The following is a 20,969-nucleotide window of genomic DNA, read 5'->3' on the forward strand; positions in this document are numbered from 1 at the left end:
TTTTATATATATATATATATATAATATAATATAATATAAAAATCTATTTAAAATTATTAAAAAAAAATATTTTTATCAAAATTCTATAGATATTATTTTATTTATATTTATAACTTGAAAAATTTTATTAGGTTTGTCAGTGGCTATCAGGAATCGGTTTGGAACGTTATGCATCACGCTTTCTGGAAACTGGAATTAATGGTGGAAACCTTTTAAGACTTGAATCTCGTGATCTCAAAGCTTTTGGTATTTGTGGAGAAGAAAAATCACATTTAAAACGTAAATTGAAAGAACTTAGAGCACAGGCAGACCGAGAACGCAAAGAGAGAAAAGAAATAGAACGGATGCGACGAAAAGCAGAAAAAGCAGCACGAAAAAAATAGTTCGTGCGTATATTAATGTACTTATGTCCTTTATAAAATGCAATAACTTTGCACAAAAATTAACATATTCAAATTTTGTGTATGATATTCCAGTGATGTTCGTAATTTTCACTTCTTCCTTTATTTAAATATCTAGTAAATATAAACATCCAGTCACAATTTACTAAATGTTTCCAATTCGGATTTGTTCTATCCGAAATTTTAAAATTTGATTATTTATATTTATAAATTTTGATCTTCAAATTTTTGCATTTATTTATAATTTGTATACATATTGCTTTACATTCATGTTGTTCTTATAGTATTTGTTAGTTATTATTTATAAAATAACAATAAATACAATTCGAAGAAGAGAACATGTATGAATGTAAAAGCATACCTACTATTTCAGATGTATGCATGTGATACGTATGTATAAAATTCAAGCCATTTAGATAAATTGTAATAAAACTTCAATTATCGCTAACATTTTTTTACAATTGTAAGTATACTTTTATAGAGACATAAGTTTTATGTTACTAGAATGTATCATTTCTGTATTTATTTTTACTATTAACTATGTAACAATTTTTCATAATGAATAATATAAATATTAGTAAAATAGAATCCTAATGCATAACAATTGTCAAGAAAAGTGATTGTTCTTTGCTATGTACATCATGAAATATCAACGAATTTGTAATTATCAATACAGTATTTAATACTGTATCAAATCAGTTTGTAGATTAATCGGATTATAAAATAATTTTATTTGTTTATTTTTTCTGTCTAAATTTGTTAGTTTATATTTCATGTAATTAGCAAATTATCGCTTTTTTAAATCAAAATCAAATAAAGTATTAATGAATTTCTATTATATAATTATGATACGTATTAAAATTTTTCTCTTTTAATTGTTTAACAATGTTTGTAAAATTACTGTATTAAGCATTAGAAATCCGCACAAAGTCCATTTTATTGTATTGATAATTTTTAATTTATGTGATGAATTCTTTTTGTATACTTCAGACATTCCATGCGATAGTTTTTAATTTTATCTTTATTAATATATATAAATAAAAGAATATCACAAGCTCTTATACTTTGGGCGATATCTCTATGTATGCGTGAATGTTGTACGAATATCTTGCGTAATAAGTAATATATGTTAATATTAAACCAATGTCCTAACAAAAGTTCATTCTAAATATTTGTTCACATGATTATGGGACTTGCTTGGGTACAACATAGACAAACGTACTGCATTGTACGTATTCTTATTTATAATAATATTAAGTTTTGTACAGTGTTAAGTACTTTGTTCCATCTTTATACTGTTCTTAATGAACAATATATATATTTTTTTTTAAAGAACAATTTCTTTTACATAAAATAATTGAACAAAGTATTTATCATTGATACATACACTGTACATATTATACAATGAATGATTACTACTACTGTAATCTATAAAAAATGATTATGATGTAAGGCGTGTAAGAGGCATAACTGTAGTGTCATAATATCTTTATAGAAGATAATTTTTAATTTCCTATTTTAAGCGTTTATCAAAAGTCCTCCATTTTTTAATAATATTATGTATCACAATATTTCGAAAGCAATTATTGTTACTTTTGTTATTATGTACAACGAACTGTGGGAACTGATCAAAAGTGTCAACATAATATAACATTCTTGCTTCTCAGGGTAATCATTAATATGTTTTTGAAATATATGCGTGTTCAATGAATTTAAAATTTTTAAGAATTTGAACGTCCTGCAATTCGTTTCTAAATAATTATTGTGATTTTGTAGGAGCAGATGTTTGATAAAAACCGACTGATTTACAATAAGTTTTTATAGTTGATTTTCAAGCAATGGCTTGAGTATGATGATATGATATGCCATTTGTTCAAAAGTAATTTTAGAACCAAAACTTATACTTCTTTATGGAGTTGCATAATATTTAAATGTTTTCATACATTTTCAATGATTTTAAAGTATTGCTCACAAGAGAAAAATTATAGTTCCATAGATAAAGACACAGAATGCAGAATCAGTTGCATAAATGGCAGCTTTTTAATAATATCTATAAAAAGTATTGTCAACAAATACTCTTAAACGTTTTAATTAAAAATAATTCATACTATATATTCGTAGTTTGTTTTTTTTTACCTGATAAATAAGATATTGAAAATATATTCGATGTGTAATATACATATATTATATGTATATATATTTAGATAAATTTTATTGATTATAGATATTTAAAATTTTTATCTATGAAATGGATTATATAAATATAACAATAGAATTTTATCTTTTGTTGTATTTTTTACTCATACACACATTCACATAAAATAATATATCGCAAAATGTTTGATCGATAGTCGTTAGTATTTCGATAGTACGTTTAATTGAAAAAGACGTTGATCGAGAAAATGCCAGTTATAATTATTAAAGATTATTCTTGGCGTCAAACTTCAGAATTTATTGTATTAAATGTACCTTTAAAAGGATATCCGAAGAAGGTTGACTTATTTGTAATAGATAATTATATAAAGGTATAAATTCCAATTTCTAACAAAAGCATATTATATCACTTAAATATAAAGAAATAAATATCATACAATGTTTGATTTAATAACAGGTCAGTTTTCCACCGTTTATATTAGAATTATTTCTTTGGGCTAATATTATTGAAAAAGAAAGTAAATGCACTTTAACGGAAAATGAAGCAATATTTACTTTGCGTAAAACGAATATTAATTTACAATGGCCTACTTTGGAAGTTCAAGATATTAACAATGATTTTAAACGACAGTGCCGTATTCAAGCTTTAGAACATGCTCAAAAACATGCTGAAGAAAGAATAAAATTTAAAAATGGTATATAAAATTTGATATATAAATATAATGATTTTTTCTAATGGTTTATAATTTAATTCAGAAAAACGTCAATATTTACAAAAAGAAGCAGTGAAAGAACAAATTAATATTAATACAGACACATTGAATAAAATAGAAATAATACGAGATACACATCGGAAAGAAGCAATGCAGGAATTTGAAGATTGGAGATCGAAAGCTGAATTACCATTTCTTTCTAATATTGATGGAAAAACACAAGAAAATAGAAAAGCTTATAAGTACTAGAAATTAATAAATATCATAATTTTTTTATATGTTTTAACTTCGATAATAATTTTCTAATTTTATTTTACAAGACCACCGTTAAAATGGTTTAAAAATAAGGATAATGCATTAAAATCTCAATCAATTACCGAAAAAGAAATATTTAATAGTACAACTATAAAGGAATTTGAAACTAATATAAAGAATGATGAACAGATTTCAGAAATACAATCAATAAATAAGGATCAAGAAAATAATAGTAAAACAGAAATGACAATAAAGGAAGAAGATAATAAAAATGACACTAGTTGCTCTGAAGAATCTGAATCAGATTATGAAATTTCATCGCATAGTTCAGTACAAGAAATGAACAAAAATAATATAAAAAAATTTTATAATAAAAAACAGAAAAGACCAGGATTGGAAACTGTAGAAGCTGCGATAAAGGGTAATATTTTAAAAAGAAATAATATATTTGAAGAACCTTCAAAATCGGTACCGTTACCAAGAAAAATAGGTATAATCAATATCACATTTTCGGAACGGAAATTTCCAACACCAGCTAGGGAAAGTTCTCATGTCGAAGAACAAGAAGTATTATTTTTGTTTATTAATCATTATTAAAATAAAAAAATCGTATTAACATTAATTTTACTATAACAGTGGTTGCAGAAACAGGCAGAAGCGAGGCGTAAAATTGGTTTTGATGCGGAAGATCTTCGACCAGAAGAACGAGATCCCCAATGGTTAAAGGATAAAGGAGAGTATGTTTAATGCTTTGATAAAATTTTACATAAATTATTTATGATTATTTAAATATTAAATTATTTATGATTATTTTTTTAGTGAATTTTTTAAAGTCGGAAATTATTTAGCTGCTATAAGCGCTTATACGTATGGAATTAAGATTAGTGATAAAATGGCATCTCTCTATGTAAATAGATCAGCAGCACAATATGCATTAGGCAATTATCGTAGATGTATAGAAGATTGTTCTAAAGTAAATCATGAAAATTGTAATTTATTCAACTTGCATATGCATAAATAAGAATATTTTAATCTTCATTTTATTTTTCAGGCATTAGAGTTAATGGAACCAAAATGTGAAAGCAATCAAGAGTCAAGGGCTAGATGTCACGCTCGACGAGGCGCAGCACTTTGTAAATTGTCGGCTCCTCAGCATGGTATTCCTGAACTAGAAACTGCTTTGAAATTAACACCAGATAATGAAAGTATAAAACGTGATGTACTGGTCGCAAAACAATACTTCGGTATGAAAGACTAATTGCAAAAAGTAAGTAGGTGAACTAGATTATTTGACTAACTAAAAAAGTTGATGAAACGTTTTTTTATAAGTTTTTGAATAAAGCATAAAATAAAATAATTAAAAATAAAAAATTGTATTAATATTTATCAAAAAATATTTATTAATATTTTATAAAAAAACATGGATTGTTTATTATTATTAAAAATATCACAGATAAAAATCTTATAAAGAGATTTAATTGAAGAATTCATCATTCTATATTAATACTAATTAATCGTATTATTTAATTCTATTTAATGTAATAAACATTATTTTGGCATATTTAAACTTCTTTAGCAAAAAACTAAATAACTACTTATAATATTTTCTAATAACAAGAATTTTTCATCATTATTTTAAAAAAAATTTCAGAAAGAATTAATCAAACTTTATAATTTTTTTGTTGATACACCCACATTTTGTATGTTCTAAAGCATGTATCACTTCGTGATGCCTGTCACGTTGTCGATCAATCATGTGTTTCACCATAAAAACAAGACTAACATTTCTAGTTTCGATAGGTGCACAAATTTGTTTAGAATCCGAACAACATCCAGCTCCATCACATCGTGTTAGAACAGTAGAAGCAGGATAAAAGACTTCGTCAGAATTAGGACCAACAGTAAGAAGTTCTGCAACTGGTACAGCTCTTGGTTGAGGCATAGAGCATTGAAATTCATGCACTAATTGCACATGATTCAAAAATCCATTATCCCTGAAAATCGAATTGATTATTTGAATTTGTGTCTGTTGATTGTTGAATCAAATTCACGTGACCAATATATATATATATGTATTATGTAATATAATTTACCTATGATATTTGCCGATTGAAGCAAAAGCGAAATGAATAGAAAATAACAATAGAATATATTTTTTCATTTTTTTCAATATTAAACAACTACTAAGTTAACAAATATTATATTAAACATAAATTTATACGTTTGCTTAGATCTCACAATTGTCTGGGACTAAAAGCTACGACTATTCTTCTGCGATCTGAATTCTTTCTTCCTCTCTATATATATGTTACTTTCATCCTCGGCCCGATGCCCTCTGCATCCCCCTCTTTTTCTGATTTCTCATCTTCTTTCTTCGTTGATCTACTTCTCATCTTATTGTTTTGTCTCATCCTATTGCGTTTCGTATTGTCTCTCTCTTATTTCTTGGTAAACTCGAGGAGGACTTGAAGCAAAGCATTCCAAGAACATCACGAAGATAACTATAATTACAACTAGTGGGTCCTGCCTCCTGTTCGAACTGAAACCATGTTACGTTGCGTGACTAGTTCTCCTTTCCTCAATTGGCTCTTCTTTCTTTTATTTTCTCCTTTCATCGTATTTCTTCTTTCTCTTCGCATTTTAAATCTGAAATTTCGACCAGTCATCAACCGCCTTTATATTTTCTTTTTTGAACATCAATTGCTTCGTATTGTTCTTCATGCATCAATGTATCTTGTTCGAATTTTTTTATTTACGAATAATTCTTATATAAGGTGTCAGTAATTCTATTTTTATTTTGTATTGATTTATTTTATTTAAAATTCTACGGACTATTTATAATATATTGTATAACAAATTTTTTTTAATTTATAAATTTGTAAATTATAAAAAATCAAAATAATTACATAGAATGTTTAATGTAATCATGATATGAAGTTTCAATTTTCCTTGATTTGAAATATTCTATGATGATGACAGATTTCAATGAGCCATTATAGAGACAATTGTCTGCAGAGTAGTACAAAATTTATTTTTAACATTCTTTTTTTTTTCAGAATGATAAATAAAAAGAAGAAAGTTTATATGATCATTTTTTAAACATATAACATATTCGATTGTGACAAATATTATGAAAGGTGAGAGTGAGCATCGGTTGCCTAAATCGAAACTCATGTTACTCCGTTAACAGTTATTCATGGAACTGACTCAATATGCAAAGAATTACGAATCCATGAATTGCAAATGAAATTTTATGTCTAGATACATTTTATATAATTAATTATATTTTATATTTTATATAATTAATAATTTTAAAACTGATTATTATAGATCATCATGGAGAAGATTATATTTTTGTTGTATCTAATCAAAATTTTTTAATTAATAATCTTAATCTTTTTTTAATTTTATTTTAAAAATTATCAAATTATGTGATTTTTGATATGTATCATTCATTTAATATCTCATTCTTATTTAGCTATCAATTAATTTCACTAATATATTTATTAAAGATAATAATTATGGTAAAATAATTCAAATAATTAAATAGCATGTTTTATTTATAATATCATTAACAAATTTCTTTTAGAAATAAATAGAATTTCAAATAAACATAATCAAATAATGCGGATATGAAGGAGGAATATTCCTGTTACGTCAAATAAATTGATAATTATTTAAGATAATCGTTATATATACATTTCTATTATTAATCATATGTTTCATACATATAAATTACAATAAATACATTCCTATATTTCAAAAAAATTATTCTTTTTAAATCAAAAAGTTGATGAATAGAATAGTTGAAGAAATATATTTAAAAAAATAAATAAAAAACGTAGACAAAATAAATGTAAAATAGAAAACAAAATTAAATATATAGCAAATTTGAAATAGAAATTTTTTTTTAATTGATTATTTTCGATTAATATATAAATTTTCGATAATGTGACTATTCTATAGTTATATTGTTATGTTGTATAATATAATATTAATATTTAAAAATTAAGAATTTCAAATACTTTATAAAAATTTTTCAAATTATAATGATGCAAATTTTTTTTATTTCTTTTTTATTTCATTTCCTATTATTAAAATCACTTTTGTTCTGTCTTGAACATTCTTCAGATATGAACTTGTTAGTAATTAGAAAGTTAAAATTTTTCTAAAAAAATTTCAAAAATTCGTCATATGTAAAAATCAAGGATACAATCGAATTGAATTCGATTATATTGATATATGTTTTTTAATAACGTTTATATTAATAATGTTTCTTATTAAATGAATAAGAAAATTATCGCCTAATTTTATAAGAAGTAATGATTTCTTAAATAGAAATCATATAACACGAAAAACAGAGAAAATTTATCTTATTTGGAAAAACATGAGAAAACTTATCTCATCCATTATTTTTTAATTTTAATTAGCATAATTATATTTTTATAAATGAAATATATTTAAATAAATAATTATTTAATAATTATAAAGTATTTAAAATAAATTTAAATACTGATACAATAAATATAAAATAAAAACAATCAATAGCTTAAAAATAAATAAATATATATTTAATATTAAAAGTAATAATCTGTTTTATTTTATTAGAAACTGAATATAAAATATATTTTTATTTTCTTTAAGTAAAAAATGAAAATCAATATAAATATATAAATATATTGAAGATTTAAAGAAAAAAAATATGTTCAAAAAATTAAAATATTTATATATATTATATAATATGTAATATAATATATATATTTATGTATATTACAAATACGAAGAAATTAAAAAAAAACAAATATTTATTCAATTAACTGCGCATTATAAATAATTCAACAATTCAAAATATAATTTTAAAGGAATCATTGTAAAAAATTGATTTCATTTCAATTATTTTTTTTGCACTAAGTATTTTTTGTGAAAAATTTTTTAATCATCAAGTTAATATTTTTTAAAATTTCAGAATCGCAGCTTACAATTGATTTTAAATTTATATTAAATATAAATTTTTATATGAAGCAACAAATTATTTAATACAATATCAAGTTCCTAAAATATTTATTGAATTTAAACTTTCAATTAATCATATCAATGAGTCAACTGTACTTTCCAGAAAAAAAGAAGCACATCCAGGTAAAAATATCCAGATTTTTTAATAATGTTAAGTTTAATATGATAAAAAATATAAATATTTATAATAAAATTATATAAACTTCAATGAATAACAATGAAATCTTATTTCCATATTTAATACGATCTTATTTATATCATTGATTCATTGAATTACATATAATGCGTTTACTTAATATCGATAAAAATATATTAAATATATATTGAAAGTTTCGTATATATGAGTGATAGATTATTCGAATAACGAATATCAGCAGAAGAAAAGTCGAAGTTCGACTTTGATATAAGCACTTACATCTTCTTATCAAAAAGTTAGTCAATTGTATTGGAAAACATGTTGAAGACTGTGACAAGAATTCACTGTATAAATTTGAAGAATATATAAAATGGAACAATATTTATAGAATGAAATTCTATTTATTATATATTAAATTATATCATGTAATATAACTTCAAGATCAAGTTTTCAAGTAAAATTAAGAATGAAATCGCATAAGGTAGAAATCATGATGATTCCTATGCATCAGGATATTTCAAGTGATTAAGGAATTGTATGAATAAATGTTACCACAAAATCAGAATTAGGATATTGGATTTACGTGTGCATGAATCTCTATCGATGTGCATATACCTTGCGTAGACTGTGTGCAACTTCTTCCATGTATAAATACACTTCTGGCAACAGGAAAGTCTCAGTTGAACGTCTCTTGATACGACTACGTATCAATGATTCATGTAATTTGACTAAAAAGAACACATTTCAAATATGTTTATTAAGTATCGCGCCATAGAATTTAAATTTATGAACGTGTTCCTAGTGAGTTAAATTCAGTTTAAACGAATTGTGCATAAAGATAACTATAGTGATATAAATTAAATAAAAATTGCAGAATAAATTAATAGAAACAAGGCATGAAAAATAAATTTTCTTTACTAAAGTTAATGATATTCATTTCGTTGATCCTGGATAGCATGATCCAATCAGCGGTAACAAATAGTGATAATCATCATAGAATAGTTGGAAGAATTACTTTATCAGATGCAGTGAAAGCATCCAAGACATTTGTTTGTAAAAAACCACAATTTCGAGCATATAGTTTGAAAGATTTGATGCAAAATGTTCATCAGAATCCTGGAGAAAGTCCTATTCAACCTGTTTACATAATTCTAAAGAGATGTGATGGATATTCTGGATGTTGTGCGAGTCCATTAATGAGCTGTTCACCTATAGAATCGGCGATCTATTACGAAGAGATTGAAATCGAAGTTTGGAGCTTGGAAACTAATAATAACAGAAGACAATGGATCAGAGTGGAACAACATGATAAATGCTCCTGTGAAATTACCACGATCAATGATCGATATCAACTTGAGCATTTACAGCCTAATGTAACTCTAATTTGATATTAACTGATCAAAGCAGCTAAAGCAAAATATTAACAATTGAGTGTTTTTTGCATAACAAATTATAAATGTAATTGACAGTATTGATTTATAAGAAACATAAGACTGCTAATGGATTAAAATAATTAAAAATATTGTTATTTCTTTTGGTTTTGCTTGATTTTTTAAATATACTGGTTTAGTTTAATATATTCAATGCTAAACATAAAGAAAATTGGCATAAAACTCAATAATAAAATAATTATTTCTTGAATATGCAATTATTATAGAATTAGCAGATATTTGTTTTAGAAAGAAATCATAGTTATTATGCAACATTTATATGAATTCTCAAAAAATAGAACATTTTAACAGTCTGTTTATATTTATAGTAAAATCAAGAAAAATTTGCGTTTTACGATGATTAAAAAGCAAATAGATAAAATTTTCTACAATTTAAATTTTTTATTGTTGATATCATATAAAACTATAAAAATTATCATTATTTTTTAAAAAAAATATAAGATTAATTTTATTAAAAATTTAAAAAGTTTTAGATGGTATCAATTATAAAAAATAAATTATTTATATAATTAGTTAAGTATGTTTCTTATTTTGTTTAATTGATAAATATTTCTAAGAATATTAAGCAAAAGGGGACCAAAGCATATTATTAATTTAGAAATTACGCTGATTTATATAAAAGAACAGTTTTAATATTCATCATTGTGATATTATCTTATTTATATAGTAATAACATAAAATTATGATATTGATAAATTTCATTTCAGTTGCATTGAAAAATGTGTAAAACTAATATTTATTAATTAATTATAATAGCTCCAGTATTTATATGTATTTTCTTTTTTTTTTAATTCTCATTCATTTGTAAATTTTTTTTCAAATAATTTTTTTAAATAATATTATTTGAGTATTAAAAAAGTATTAATTGATGATACTATTAAAATACTAAAATAGGCTAAAAAGACTGATGTATAAACATATGTTATTTTTTTAGATATATTTGGAATGTATATATTTTTTTATTTATTCTATTAAATATCATAATAAATATCAAATTGTATTTAATTAGATATTATAAAACTTAAGGATTTTATACTATTTATTAATAGAATTGAAAATTGAAACATATATATATATATATATATATATATATGTTCCCAAATGCATACTTGTATAATTATTGAAAAAAATAAAATTCTAACTTAAATCTATAAAATTAAAAAGTATGCATTTACATAAAATAAAATACTTATACATTTTGTCAAATATTTTTAATAAAATTTTCATAGCGAACATTAAATAGATAATGAAACCTAGTTAAAATATATATCTTATACCAAAGTATTTCACATAAACATATTTTCAATACTCTCTATATATGACATCGAATAATAATTATACAAAGTCAGTTCAAAAAATAAAATAAGACAACTTAAATACTAATTTCAATTTAATTTCTTTGAAAAAAATTTCTGTTAGAGGAATGTCACTTTTATGATTTAAAAAATTGAAAGAAATGAAATTATGTTTTTAATTTCATTAATTTTTCATGTAAAAAGATAGATATACACTGCCATTATAAGACTTATATTATAGTTTTTTCTAAGTTTAGATATAATAAATGTCGTATCGACAAATGTATCTGTACAACGAAATTATCGTTTATCACTAAATAAAAATATTTTTTGTTTTGAAAGTTGATATATTAATAGTCAACATTTCTTACACCATTCGTGTACAAAGACAATAATGTGCAATTTTTCTCATGATTTCAAAACTATTTAACTTAAAATCGCGCATATGAATATTTAGATCGCATTCGTCGTCCTCTTGTTCCACGTCCTCTTCCCGTTTCGCTATTTGTTCCTCTTGCTGCATGTCCTCCACGTATTACGCTTTGTCCTTTAAAAAAAATTGTATATTTTTACAAGATTTATAATATAAAGACAATATATATTATTTCATAATTTATTATTATGATTATATTCTCTCATACCTCTACCACCAGGTTGACTTTCCCATACAATAGGTGTAGGTCGAGTACCACGTGTTGTTCTAAACGATGATCTTGCTGATCGTCTTGCTGTAGCACCTCTAGTACCATTTGCTGCAATTGCAGCATTAGCTGCTGCTGCCATTGCTCTTTGACGAGTATTACTTGATGGAGACGCTTCCGCTTCACGACTTTCTTCTACTTCATCTTCCACTATATCACTTCCTGGCTCTTCAGTTCCTTCACCAGTATCTACTGCATCATCATCTCCAGAGATTAAAGGACCAGCTTCTTCTGTGCGCTTTTCGCCTTCTGAACTCATACCTATATAATTATGTGTGTGTGTGTGTATAATATATATTTTTTTGTATGATTATTTTTATTATACATAATATATATAATATTACAATATAATATATTAATATAATTTATAATTACCTTCGGTCGGAGTAGTACTGATAGATTCTGTAATTATTTCAGTTTGATTATGTTGTTGATCATCAACACCAAGAACACGAATACTTGGTATAGTAGATTCTTCACTGGTATCACCAATGGTACCTGTTACTGATATTGCTGTTACTGAAACTGGGGCTTCTTGTTCTTCTGATGGTCCACTGCTTGTCTAGAAATAAATCATTCAATTAAATGATGGAAGTATTATAATATTATAATATTATATAAAAATATTTAATAATTTTGTACCGAAGGTGGTAAATCAGCTGCTGGTGAAACTTGTAAAGGAGTAGTAGGGACACTACGACCAGTACCACCATCTTCTAATTGAACAAGATCTATTCGTGTATCATCCATGCTTTCTTGAATTACTTGTGCTACACCAGAACTAGATGATCCAAATATTGTTCGAGTTGTTGATCCAGAAGGAGTTGATAACGAAGGAGTTGATGATGCTGTTGTTGGTGCAGATGAATCTCCAAAAGTAAAGCGTCCTTGAGGAACTTGAGGTGAACTTACAGCTTCTCCAAATCCATCTCCTCGACGTGGTACAAATAAAGTTGGAGTACTTGGTACTATGCTATCATCACCACCATCCTCATATCCTTGTTGTGGCTAAAAATCATTTTATTAAAATCTCTTCATATCTTTTTTATTTTTTTTATAAAAATAAAAATAATTACTAAAAGAAGATGTTGTTGTTGTTGTTGCCTAGGCATTGGTGCAATTCCACGTGAAGATCGAGTTGTAAAGGATGTAGGTGGTTCACCTGTTGGTCCAGCACTACTGATTGCTTCTGATTGCTGTTGTTGTTGGTTTGTAGGTACTGTTACTTGAGTTTGTCTAGGAACTTCTACACTTGTAGAATCTTCACCCATTATAATTTCAACTTCATTATTATCCCTTTCTACTTCTACTTCTACTTCATAAGGCATTTCTTCTTCTTCTTCCATTTCTTCATAAGGATCATTATCAAATTCTTCTTCTTCCTGTGTTTGATGATTGCCTCCTCCTTCACCTTCATCACAATCTACAACAACAACACATCCCTCTTCTATTTCTTCATCTTGATCTCTTTGGCTCGATGTTGGTACCTAAAAATTAAAAAAATATATCGTATTTTAAATATATAATTATTATTTGATATATTTTTTATTTTCATTATCTAAATTCACCTGGTACTCGACCTCTGAAGCACTTGCGCTAGCAGTAGATGACATTTCTTGTCTACTTCGTTTAGTCTTGGGACTAAGTACTTGTTCCTGTCTACTATGATCTACACCTTCAACGATTCCAGATCCTGATGCTGTTGAATCAAGAGTTCTAGGACGTTTATGACCTGTTGAAGCTTGTGATGTGCTTACTGATTGTGTAGAACTACTAGCCACAGTCTGCTGTTGATCACTAACTACAGCTTGTTGTTGCTGTTGTTGTTGTTCTACTCTTGGACTAACTAGTGCAACAGTTTGTTGTTGTTGCTGTTGTTGTTGTTGCTGACATTGTTGTTGTTGTACACTAAGCGTTTCTGCACTTTCTGGATCTTCTCTTTGTGTTGATTCTGCAGATTCACTTAATTGCGGCTGTACAACGAGTTGTCGTAAAGTACTTGGCGTTGTCTGTGATGAACTGCTACTAGTACTGGCTGGTTGAAAATCTGGAAGACTACTAGTTGGTGAGCTTGTTTCAGTAGTATGTACTACTTGTTGTTGTGATTGTTGTTGCTGATGAGGTGCAACCATTACTGGTGCAGTAGCAGTTGTAGGTAAAACGGCAGCTGTTCTAGACTGCACTACCACACTCATAGGACGAATACTCGCTAATGGAGTTTCAGCACGTGCAGACATAGGTTTTATATTAGCTGTTGGTGGTTCTGTAGTAGCACTAATTCCACTAACACCAGCTAATTGTCGCTGTAATTGAGTAACTCTCTGTACAAGAGTTTCTTTTTCTGCCTGAATTTCTGATTTTTCATGTTCCAGACGAGAAATTCTACTTTCCATTTGAGATTTAAGTGCTGCAAGTCTAGCATCATGTTCAGCGGTGTCTGACTCAGTAGCACCAGCTTCAAATTTTGCTTTTAGGTCAAGTAATTCCTTTTCACAAATTTTTTTAGATTCTGTTAATTGCATGATTTTAGTTCTTGCACCTTTTAATACTTGTTTTGCACGTTCTTCTTTTTCAACACTTGTTTTATTCATAGTATCGATTTCTTTTTTTAACGATTCTGCTTCATTTTGTACAGTTATCATTTGACGAGACAATTCATCAATTTTTGATGTTAATTCTAAATTTGCTTGACGTAATTCTTGTCTGCCTTCTTCTCGCAATTGATCTTCACGTTCTTGAGATACATGATGAACATTATCTTCATTTGCAGAAGTACCAGTAGACATTCGAGATTCTTCAGATCTATTTTTTTCTTCTTCTACTGTTTTCGCAAGTTCTTCAAACTGAGTCTTATATTTTTTCGCTATTTTTCTTATTTGAATTTCTTTATTTTTTATATCATTTAAAATTGTTTCTTTATCACCAAGCTCTTTCCTTAGTGTTACTAAATCTTTAGCTTTAGAAGAAGAATCAGCAAGAGCTTCATTTAAATCTTGACTCAATTTACGGGCTTCTTCAGATACTTTTTGAACTTCTTCTCCTTGAACTTGTACTTGTTTTTGAAGCAATACTAATTGTTCTTCTAATTTAGTTTTCTCTAGTTTTAACTGATTTAATTCTTCTGCACGTTTTGCATGTGTTTCGCGCTCAGATGTAAGCAATTTACTTAGATTTTCTCGTTCAGTTTGTAATCTACGCCAATCTTCTGGACTTGTTTTATTAGCTCTTTCCACTAATGCGTTAGCTCTTTGTCTCCATCTAGTCGCTTCTCCTTTAAGACTTGAATTTTCTTGTAATAAAGCTTCAGTTTTTGCTTGTAAATCTCTTGATGTATCTCGAAGTGGTACTACTTCCTCAGAAAGTGCTGCAACTTTTGCAGTAAGTTCTGAAACTTTTACACTTAAATTATCTCTTTCTTCTCTTAAAATTCTATTAGAATCTGTAATAGCATTTAATGTCTCAACTTTTCGTAATAACTCAGCATGTTTAGATGTCATGACTACATCAATTTCAGATTTTTCTCTTTCTGAATTAAGGGCAGCTTCTGTTTCTTTCAATCTTTTATCTATAACCTAAATAAAAAAAGAAAATATAAATAAAAAATGAAAACGTAAGATAAATAAAAATTTCAATAACATAATTCAACTAACTTCTACTTGTGATTTCAACCTAAGATTTTCTGCTCTTAAAACATCAAATTTTGCTACAGCTAAATCTTTTTCACGTCTTAAATACTTCATTACTCTTAATAATTGTTCAGCAGATTTAGAATCATCTTCAAGTCCACTGAAACTTCGGTTCATGGTTTCTAAACTAGTGTCAAGACTTTCCTGTTCACTTATTTTTGATTGTTGACTATGCATGATGGCAGTCTTATCGCTTAATTCTTGAATTTGATTGTGCAAAATAGCATTTTGCGCATCTAAATCTGCTATTCTTTGTTGCATTTCTTGAATTTCTTCAAGTAACTTTTTTTCTCTTTCTTGATAAGCTAATCTTTCAAGTTCTAAAGCTTCTACAGCTGCATTTCTTTCTTGAGTTAAATTTGCTATCTTTTGTTCTACTGATTGTGCATCTTCTTTCAATTTTGCTAGCATCTATAATACAAATAAAAATTAATTTCTTATTTTTTATTTATTTATATATATCTATTAATAAAATATTTACCTGTATATCTGTTGAATGCAATACCATTTCTCTAGCATACTTTTCTTCAGCTTCTTTAACTGTTACTGAAGCATTATGTAAATCACTTTTTACAATTTCTAATTCTCCTTTAACTTCATCTAATTCTTCAAGCTTTCTTTCTGCATCAGCTAATTTTTCTCTTAATTCTGAATCAGTTTCTTGTCGTCCATTAGAAACTTTTGCTAATTCTTCTACTAGTTCTTGAACTTTTTTTTGAAGAGATATTATTTTTACACGAGCTTCTTTTAAAGCAGTTTCCAATTCTTCTTTATATTTGTTATGTTGCGTTGTTAATTCTCTTAATTGAGCTTCTGCACTTTCTGCTATGTCACAATATTGTTGGCTTTGTTGCCGTGAAGCTTTTAATTGTTCTGATAAAGATTTTGCTTCTGCTTGTGTTGTTGCAAATTGCATTTCAAGTTCTTTTAATCTCTTTACAAGATGTTCATCACCTGCAAGTTTAAATAGGTACAGAATTTTATTTATAATCATTTTCAACTAAACAAATAAAAATTTAGTTTTATGTTTCATATATACCAGAGAAAGGTTTTGATATTGAGTGAGTAACAGCTTGTCTTAATTTAGTATTAAGTTCTTCTATACGTTGCGTATTTTGAAAATCAGATTGACGAGTTTGTTCTAGTTCTGCACGAATTTGTTCAGTAATATTACGTTCCTCTGTTAATCGTTCTTGAGCTGTAGTAAGCTGCCTTTCTAAATGTGCAGATAATTCTCTAAATCGATCTTGTTCTTCCTGTAATCGACGTCTTAAAGCAGCACATTCTCTTGTAGCATCATCTAAACGTTGTTCAGCACGTAATTGACTTTCAGCCTGAACACGCTCTAAACTTGCTTTAATAGATTCAACATCTGCTCGTAATAAAGCTTGCGTTTGACGTTCTCTCTGATATACTTCACGTTCTTTCAAAAGACGACCTTCAGAATCACGTAAAAGTTGTCTTTCCTGACGTAAATTTTCTAATTGTACTTCAGCACGGGATAATCGCGTTTGAGCTGCTAAAGCTTCATCTTTCAAAATCATTAAGCTTTGCTCATGTTTGCCTATAAAATAATTTTTAAATAATTAAATCATATATGTTTTTAACATAATATTTGTAAACTAAGAATATTTTAATGTATAATATAATATATAATAAACATTTTATTATATTATTATAATAATTATTACCAATTGTCACATTGTAATTAAAACATTTTTCTTCAAGAACTTTTATTTGAGATTTATAAGAAGTAACATTTGATTGTAAAAGATTAAATCGATCATTAGCCGAATCTAATTGAGCTTTTAATCTACAACATCGAGCTGAATTAGCTTCTGCTTCTTTTCTAAGTCTTTCTACTTCATCTCCTAGCATTCGTTCATGGGCTGCTCTTTCTTTTTTATATGTGTCATATTCATCTGTAACTTGTTTTAATTTAGTTTCATTTTCTTCTAATTGTCTTTGCAATTCTTTTTCTCGATTAACATCATCTTGCATTATAGATACTTCATCTTTAACAGTTTTTATTACATCAATTTCTTTTCTTTCTTCTTCAGGAATGGAAAATTCTTTCTTTTCTGGTGTTTGTTTTAAACATTGTTGATACATATTTTTATACATATCTCGTTGTCGCAATAGACCTTCTAACATTTTTGCTTGTCTGTCTTGAGCAGCTTGCATGTCTTCTAATTGTTCTAGATATCTATTATAATTATAAAAAATTAAGATAAATACAATATTCTACATTATGATATATTTTTCATATGTGTATTACAAACCTATCTAATTTTTCTTTCATTTCCCCAGAATTTATTTCATCAGTTGCTCTCTCAATTTCTTCTTGTCTTGATGATAATGTACGAACTATTGACAATAATTTTTGATTATTTTCTTGTAATTCTTCAATATCTTTAAAAGTGACAAGTTTTTTACTAATAATTTCAGATGAAGCAAGATTATCCATATCCATTGAATTTGAAAATTCATTTGTCTGAATAGTTGTACCACTCCTATTTTCTTGTACTTCTTTCAAAAGAAAGCATACCTACCTCAAAAATATCAAATATATAATATATATAATATATATAAAATTATATATAATATTATATATTATATATTATATATAATATATAATATATTATATATTATAATTATTTATAATATATAATATATATATAAAATTATAAAAAATATAATTTTAATTTTTTACCTGTCTAGCTAAATCTGATAATTCAGTTTTTAACCTTTGATTTTCTTTAGTATGATGTTTAGCAATGCGATTTGCTTCATCAGCCGTTTCTTCTAATCTATGATTTTCTGCTATAAGTTCATCTAATCTTGATGTTAATGTATTAATATTAGTCATTGCATTTTCATAATCTTCACGTTGTTGTTGCAGAACAGGAGCTTTTTCTTCTAATTCACGTAAAATAACATCCATTTGTGATTTTAAACGTTCATTTTCTTCACGTTCTGAAGTTAATTCATTTGTTACATCAACTAATTGTGTATAAATTTGAGTAAGACTCAAGCCTTTTCTAAGAACTCTACTAGCTATGGCTGCTGTAGGTGCAAGTTGTTCAACAGCTTGATCTAATCTTTCTATAAAAGAAATTATATGATTATTAAATAAATAATAATCTTATAAAAATTACAATAAAATAAGTATTTACTTACCTTGTTTAATATTTTTCAATAATTCATTTGCATGATTTAATTCGTTTGAAAGCTCTTCTATTTTTTGTTCTTTTTCATCTAAATCTTGTTTATGTTGTAATTGAAATTGATTATGTGTTGTTTCTAATGTTCCATACTGTTCAGTAGCATGTTCTAATAACTCTTGAAGTTCTTTAACTGCATTACTAAATTCTTCAGCTTTTGCATTTGCTTCATCAGCCATACCTTTATAAAGATCTGCTAATCTAGTTTGAGCACCAATTTCTTCTCGATAAGAAGCATGCATAGAAATTTCATGTGTACGTTGTTCTTCTAATTTCTGAGCAAGTTCATCGCAGCGTCGTTGAAGAGATGTATACGATTCTCGTAACTGTGCTGTTGCTTCGTTAGCAATACGTAATTCTTCATCGCGTTGTGCTAAACGTGTATCTGTTAAGAGTGCTCGTGCAGAAGCTTCTGCTCTTGTTGCTTGTAATTCTGACATTCTTTTTGCTAATTCTTCCTCAAGACCAGCCATTTGCTGTGACAAAAGAGTTCTTTCTTGTTCTAATCGTTTTTCTCTAAAAAGTTTCAAGTATTAAATTAAAACTTTATTAAAAATTGAATTGTTTAATAAAAGAATTTATTTATTATACAAATACATACTTAAATTCAAGAGTCATATCACGACTTCGGATTTCCTCTGTTTCTGCTAGAGCTTGACATTTTGCAGCAACAGCATTTTGTAATTGAGTTCCCAAAGAAGATAATTCAGTATGCATTCTTTCAATTTCTGTATCTCGTCTTTCAACTTGTAATTGCAATGCATCTCTCTCATCCACAACTGTATCTCTATGCCTACGTAAATCAGCATTTTCTTTTTCTAATCTATAAATAATTAAATATTTATTATATAGTTATATAATAATAATGATATTATATGATCAATATTATCAATATATACACATATAATATACACATATATAAGATATATAAAAACATTTTATATATATATAAGAATTTTATATATAATAATATAAATATTTTTCAACAATACCTTTTAACAGTTTCTTGCAGTTTTTGTATTTCACCTTTAGACTGATCTAAATTAGTTTGTAATTCAATAGTATATTTTTCTGCTAATTCAAGTTTTCCTTTACATTCTTCAAAATTTGATTTTTCTTCTGCCAAATCTTTTTGTAATTTATCTAAAGTTTGATCTAATAAAATTTGAATGAAATATTTTTTGTTTTATTAATAACCTAATTTTTTTAATACTATATATATTAGTACTATACGTATATAAATCTTATAGATATTTTTTTTATAAAATTTGCTTACGAATTATTTTATATTAAAATTTTATTTATATATTTAATAAAAAAATATTTCATGTAAGCTATTTAATAATGAATACGGCATATTTCTATAGAGAGGTTAATTCCTTTGTGTAAATAAACGATCGTTATTATGACAAAAAATATATAATTTCAAACTTACCAAAATTTTTTCTATTAGTTTCAAAAACTGCTTTTGCTGTAATATACTGTTCAAATTTTTCATTGAAATAAACATTGAGTTTTTTTATAAATCCTTCAGGTATTTGCGCTAATTCTTCTTCACTTAAAACCTCTCGCAACACATTATGTTCATTCTCTTCTGTTTTTTCCATTTTTTCGTTTGATTTTATTTATAAATCGAATAAATCTTCTTTTAATAATGAATTAATTCTTCGTTAATAATTATACTCGATTGAAGACACATTTGATCAATATATCACGTTTCTTTTTGTAAATTAGTACGAACTTTATCGAACTGACGCGACCACTACTAACTCTACCATTACCATTGTTGTTACGTATAAGTTGTATATTGTAGTTGTACTTAGCGCTAGTGTGCCATTTTGTAATTAAATTTCATTAATATATAATTAAATAATTTAAATATATATCATTTTTTCTAGAATTTATAAATGTAAATAAATTTATATAATTTTTTATATATA

General features: G+C 26.2%; 6 protein-coding genes across 13 annotated transcripts in view; 4 read left to right on the forward strand and 2 right to left on the reverse strand.

Annotated features, from left to right (window-relative positions):
• Positions 1-2,513, forward strand: part of Spn (protein phosphatase 1 regulatory subunit spinophilin) — a 14,005-nt gene extending 11,492 nt beyond the window's left edge. For all 4 annotated transcript variants that reach the window (XM_086913775.1, XM_086913776.1, XM_086913777.1 and 1 more), the window contains one exon: positions 132-2,513. In XM_086913775.1, the coding sequence (XP_086769901.1) occupies positions 132-383 (252 nt within the window). In that variant the 3' untranslated portion in view covers positions 384-2,513. The remainder of the gene's footprint in view (positions 1-131) is intronic.
• Positions 2,497-5,676, forward strand: LOC100864689 (dynein axonemal assembly factor 4). Of its 5 annotated transcripts, none has more exons than XM_086913787.1 (8): positions 2,497-2,926; positions 3,013-3,250; positions 3,312-3,510; positions 3,589-4,090; positions 4,160-4,260; positions 4,343-4,496; positions 4,575-4,790; positions 5,315-5,676. In XM_086913787.1, exons 1-7 carry the CDS (start codon positions 2,804-2,806, stop codon positions 4,779-4,781), a joined length of 1,524 nt encoding a protein of 507 aa, XP_086769913.1. In that variant the 5' UTR covers positions 2,497-2,803; the 3' UTR covers positions 4,782-4,790; positions 5,315-5,676. The 5 variants fall into 5 exon arrangements, with proteins under 5 accessions (XP_086769913.1, XP_086769911.1, XP_086769914.1 ...); XM_086913785.1 differs by having other exon boundaries at positions 5,324-5,676; XM_086913788.1 differs by having other exon boundaries at positions 5,342-5,419.
• LOC100863311 (vascular endothelial growth factor A-A) lies at positions 4,900-9,389 on the reverse strand. The gene is made up of 3 exons (XM_003698263.4): positions 9,288-9,389; positions 5,617-6,169; positions 4,900-5,517 (listed from the first exon to the last, which is right to left on the reverse strand). Exons 2-3 carry the CDS (start codon positions 5,682-5,684, stop codon positions 5,181-5,183), a joined length of 405 nt encoding a protein of 134 aa, XP_003698311.1. The 5' UTR covers positions 5,685-6,169; positions 9,288-9,389; the 3' UTR covers positions 4,900-5,180.
• Positions 9,306-11,759, forward strand: LOC105736788 (uncharacterized). The gene has a single exon (XM_086913790.1). It carries the CDS (start codon positions 9,569-9,571, stop codon positions 10,058-10,060), a length of 492 nt encoding a protein of 163 aa, XP_086769916.1. The 5' UTR covers positions 9,306-9,568; the 3' UTR covers positions 10,061-11,759.
• Mgtor (nuclear basket protein megator) lies at positions 11,042-20,816 on the reverse strand. The gene is made up of 16 exons (XM_003698258.4): positions 20,465-20,816; positions 20,022-20,184; positions 19,631-19,852; positions 18,986-19,545; positions 18,519-18,910; positions 18,088-18,353; positions 17,497-18,011; positions 16,845-17,369; positions 16,287-16,759; positions 15,770-16,216; positions 13,688-15,691; positions 13,196-13,606; positions 12,762-13,127; positions 12,495-12,681; positions 12,060-12,380; positions 11,042-11,965 (listed from the first exon to the last, which is right to left on the reverse strand). Exons 1-16 carry the CDS (start codon positions 20,634-20,636, stop codon positions 11,850-11,852), a joined length of 7,140 nt encoding a protein of 2,379 aa, XP_003698306.3. The 5' UTR covers positions 20,637-20,816; the 3' UTR covers positions 11,042-11,849.
• LOC147656688 (pentatricopeptide repeat-containing protein 1, mitochondrial) overlaps positions 20,809-20,969 on the forward strand; it is a 3,539-nt gene continuing 3,378 nt past the window's right edge. The window contains exon 1 of the mRNA XM_086913784.1: positions 20,809-20,938. The gene's annotated coding sequence lies outside the window, so the exon portion shown is untranslated. The remainder of the gene's footprint in view (positions 20,939-20,969) is intronic.

This window comes from Apis florea, unplaced genomic scaffold (genome assembly GCF_048593485.1).
Source record: "Apis florea isolate Af1SG1 unplaced genomic scaffold, ASM4859348v1 contig_3515_pilon, whole genome shotgun sequence".
Lineage (NCBI taxonomy): Eukaryota > Metazoa > Arthropoda > Insecta > Hymenoptera > Apidae > Apis > Apis florea.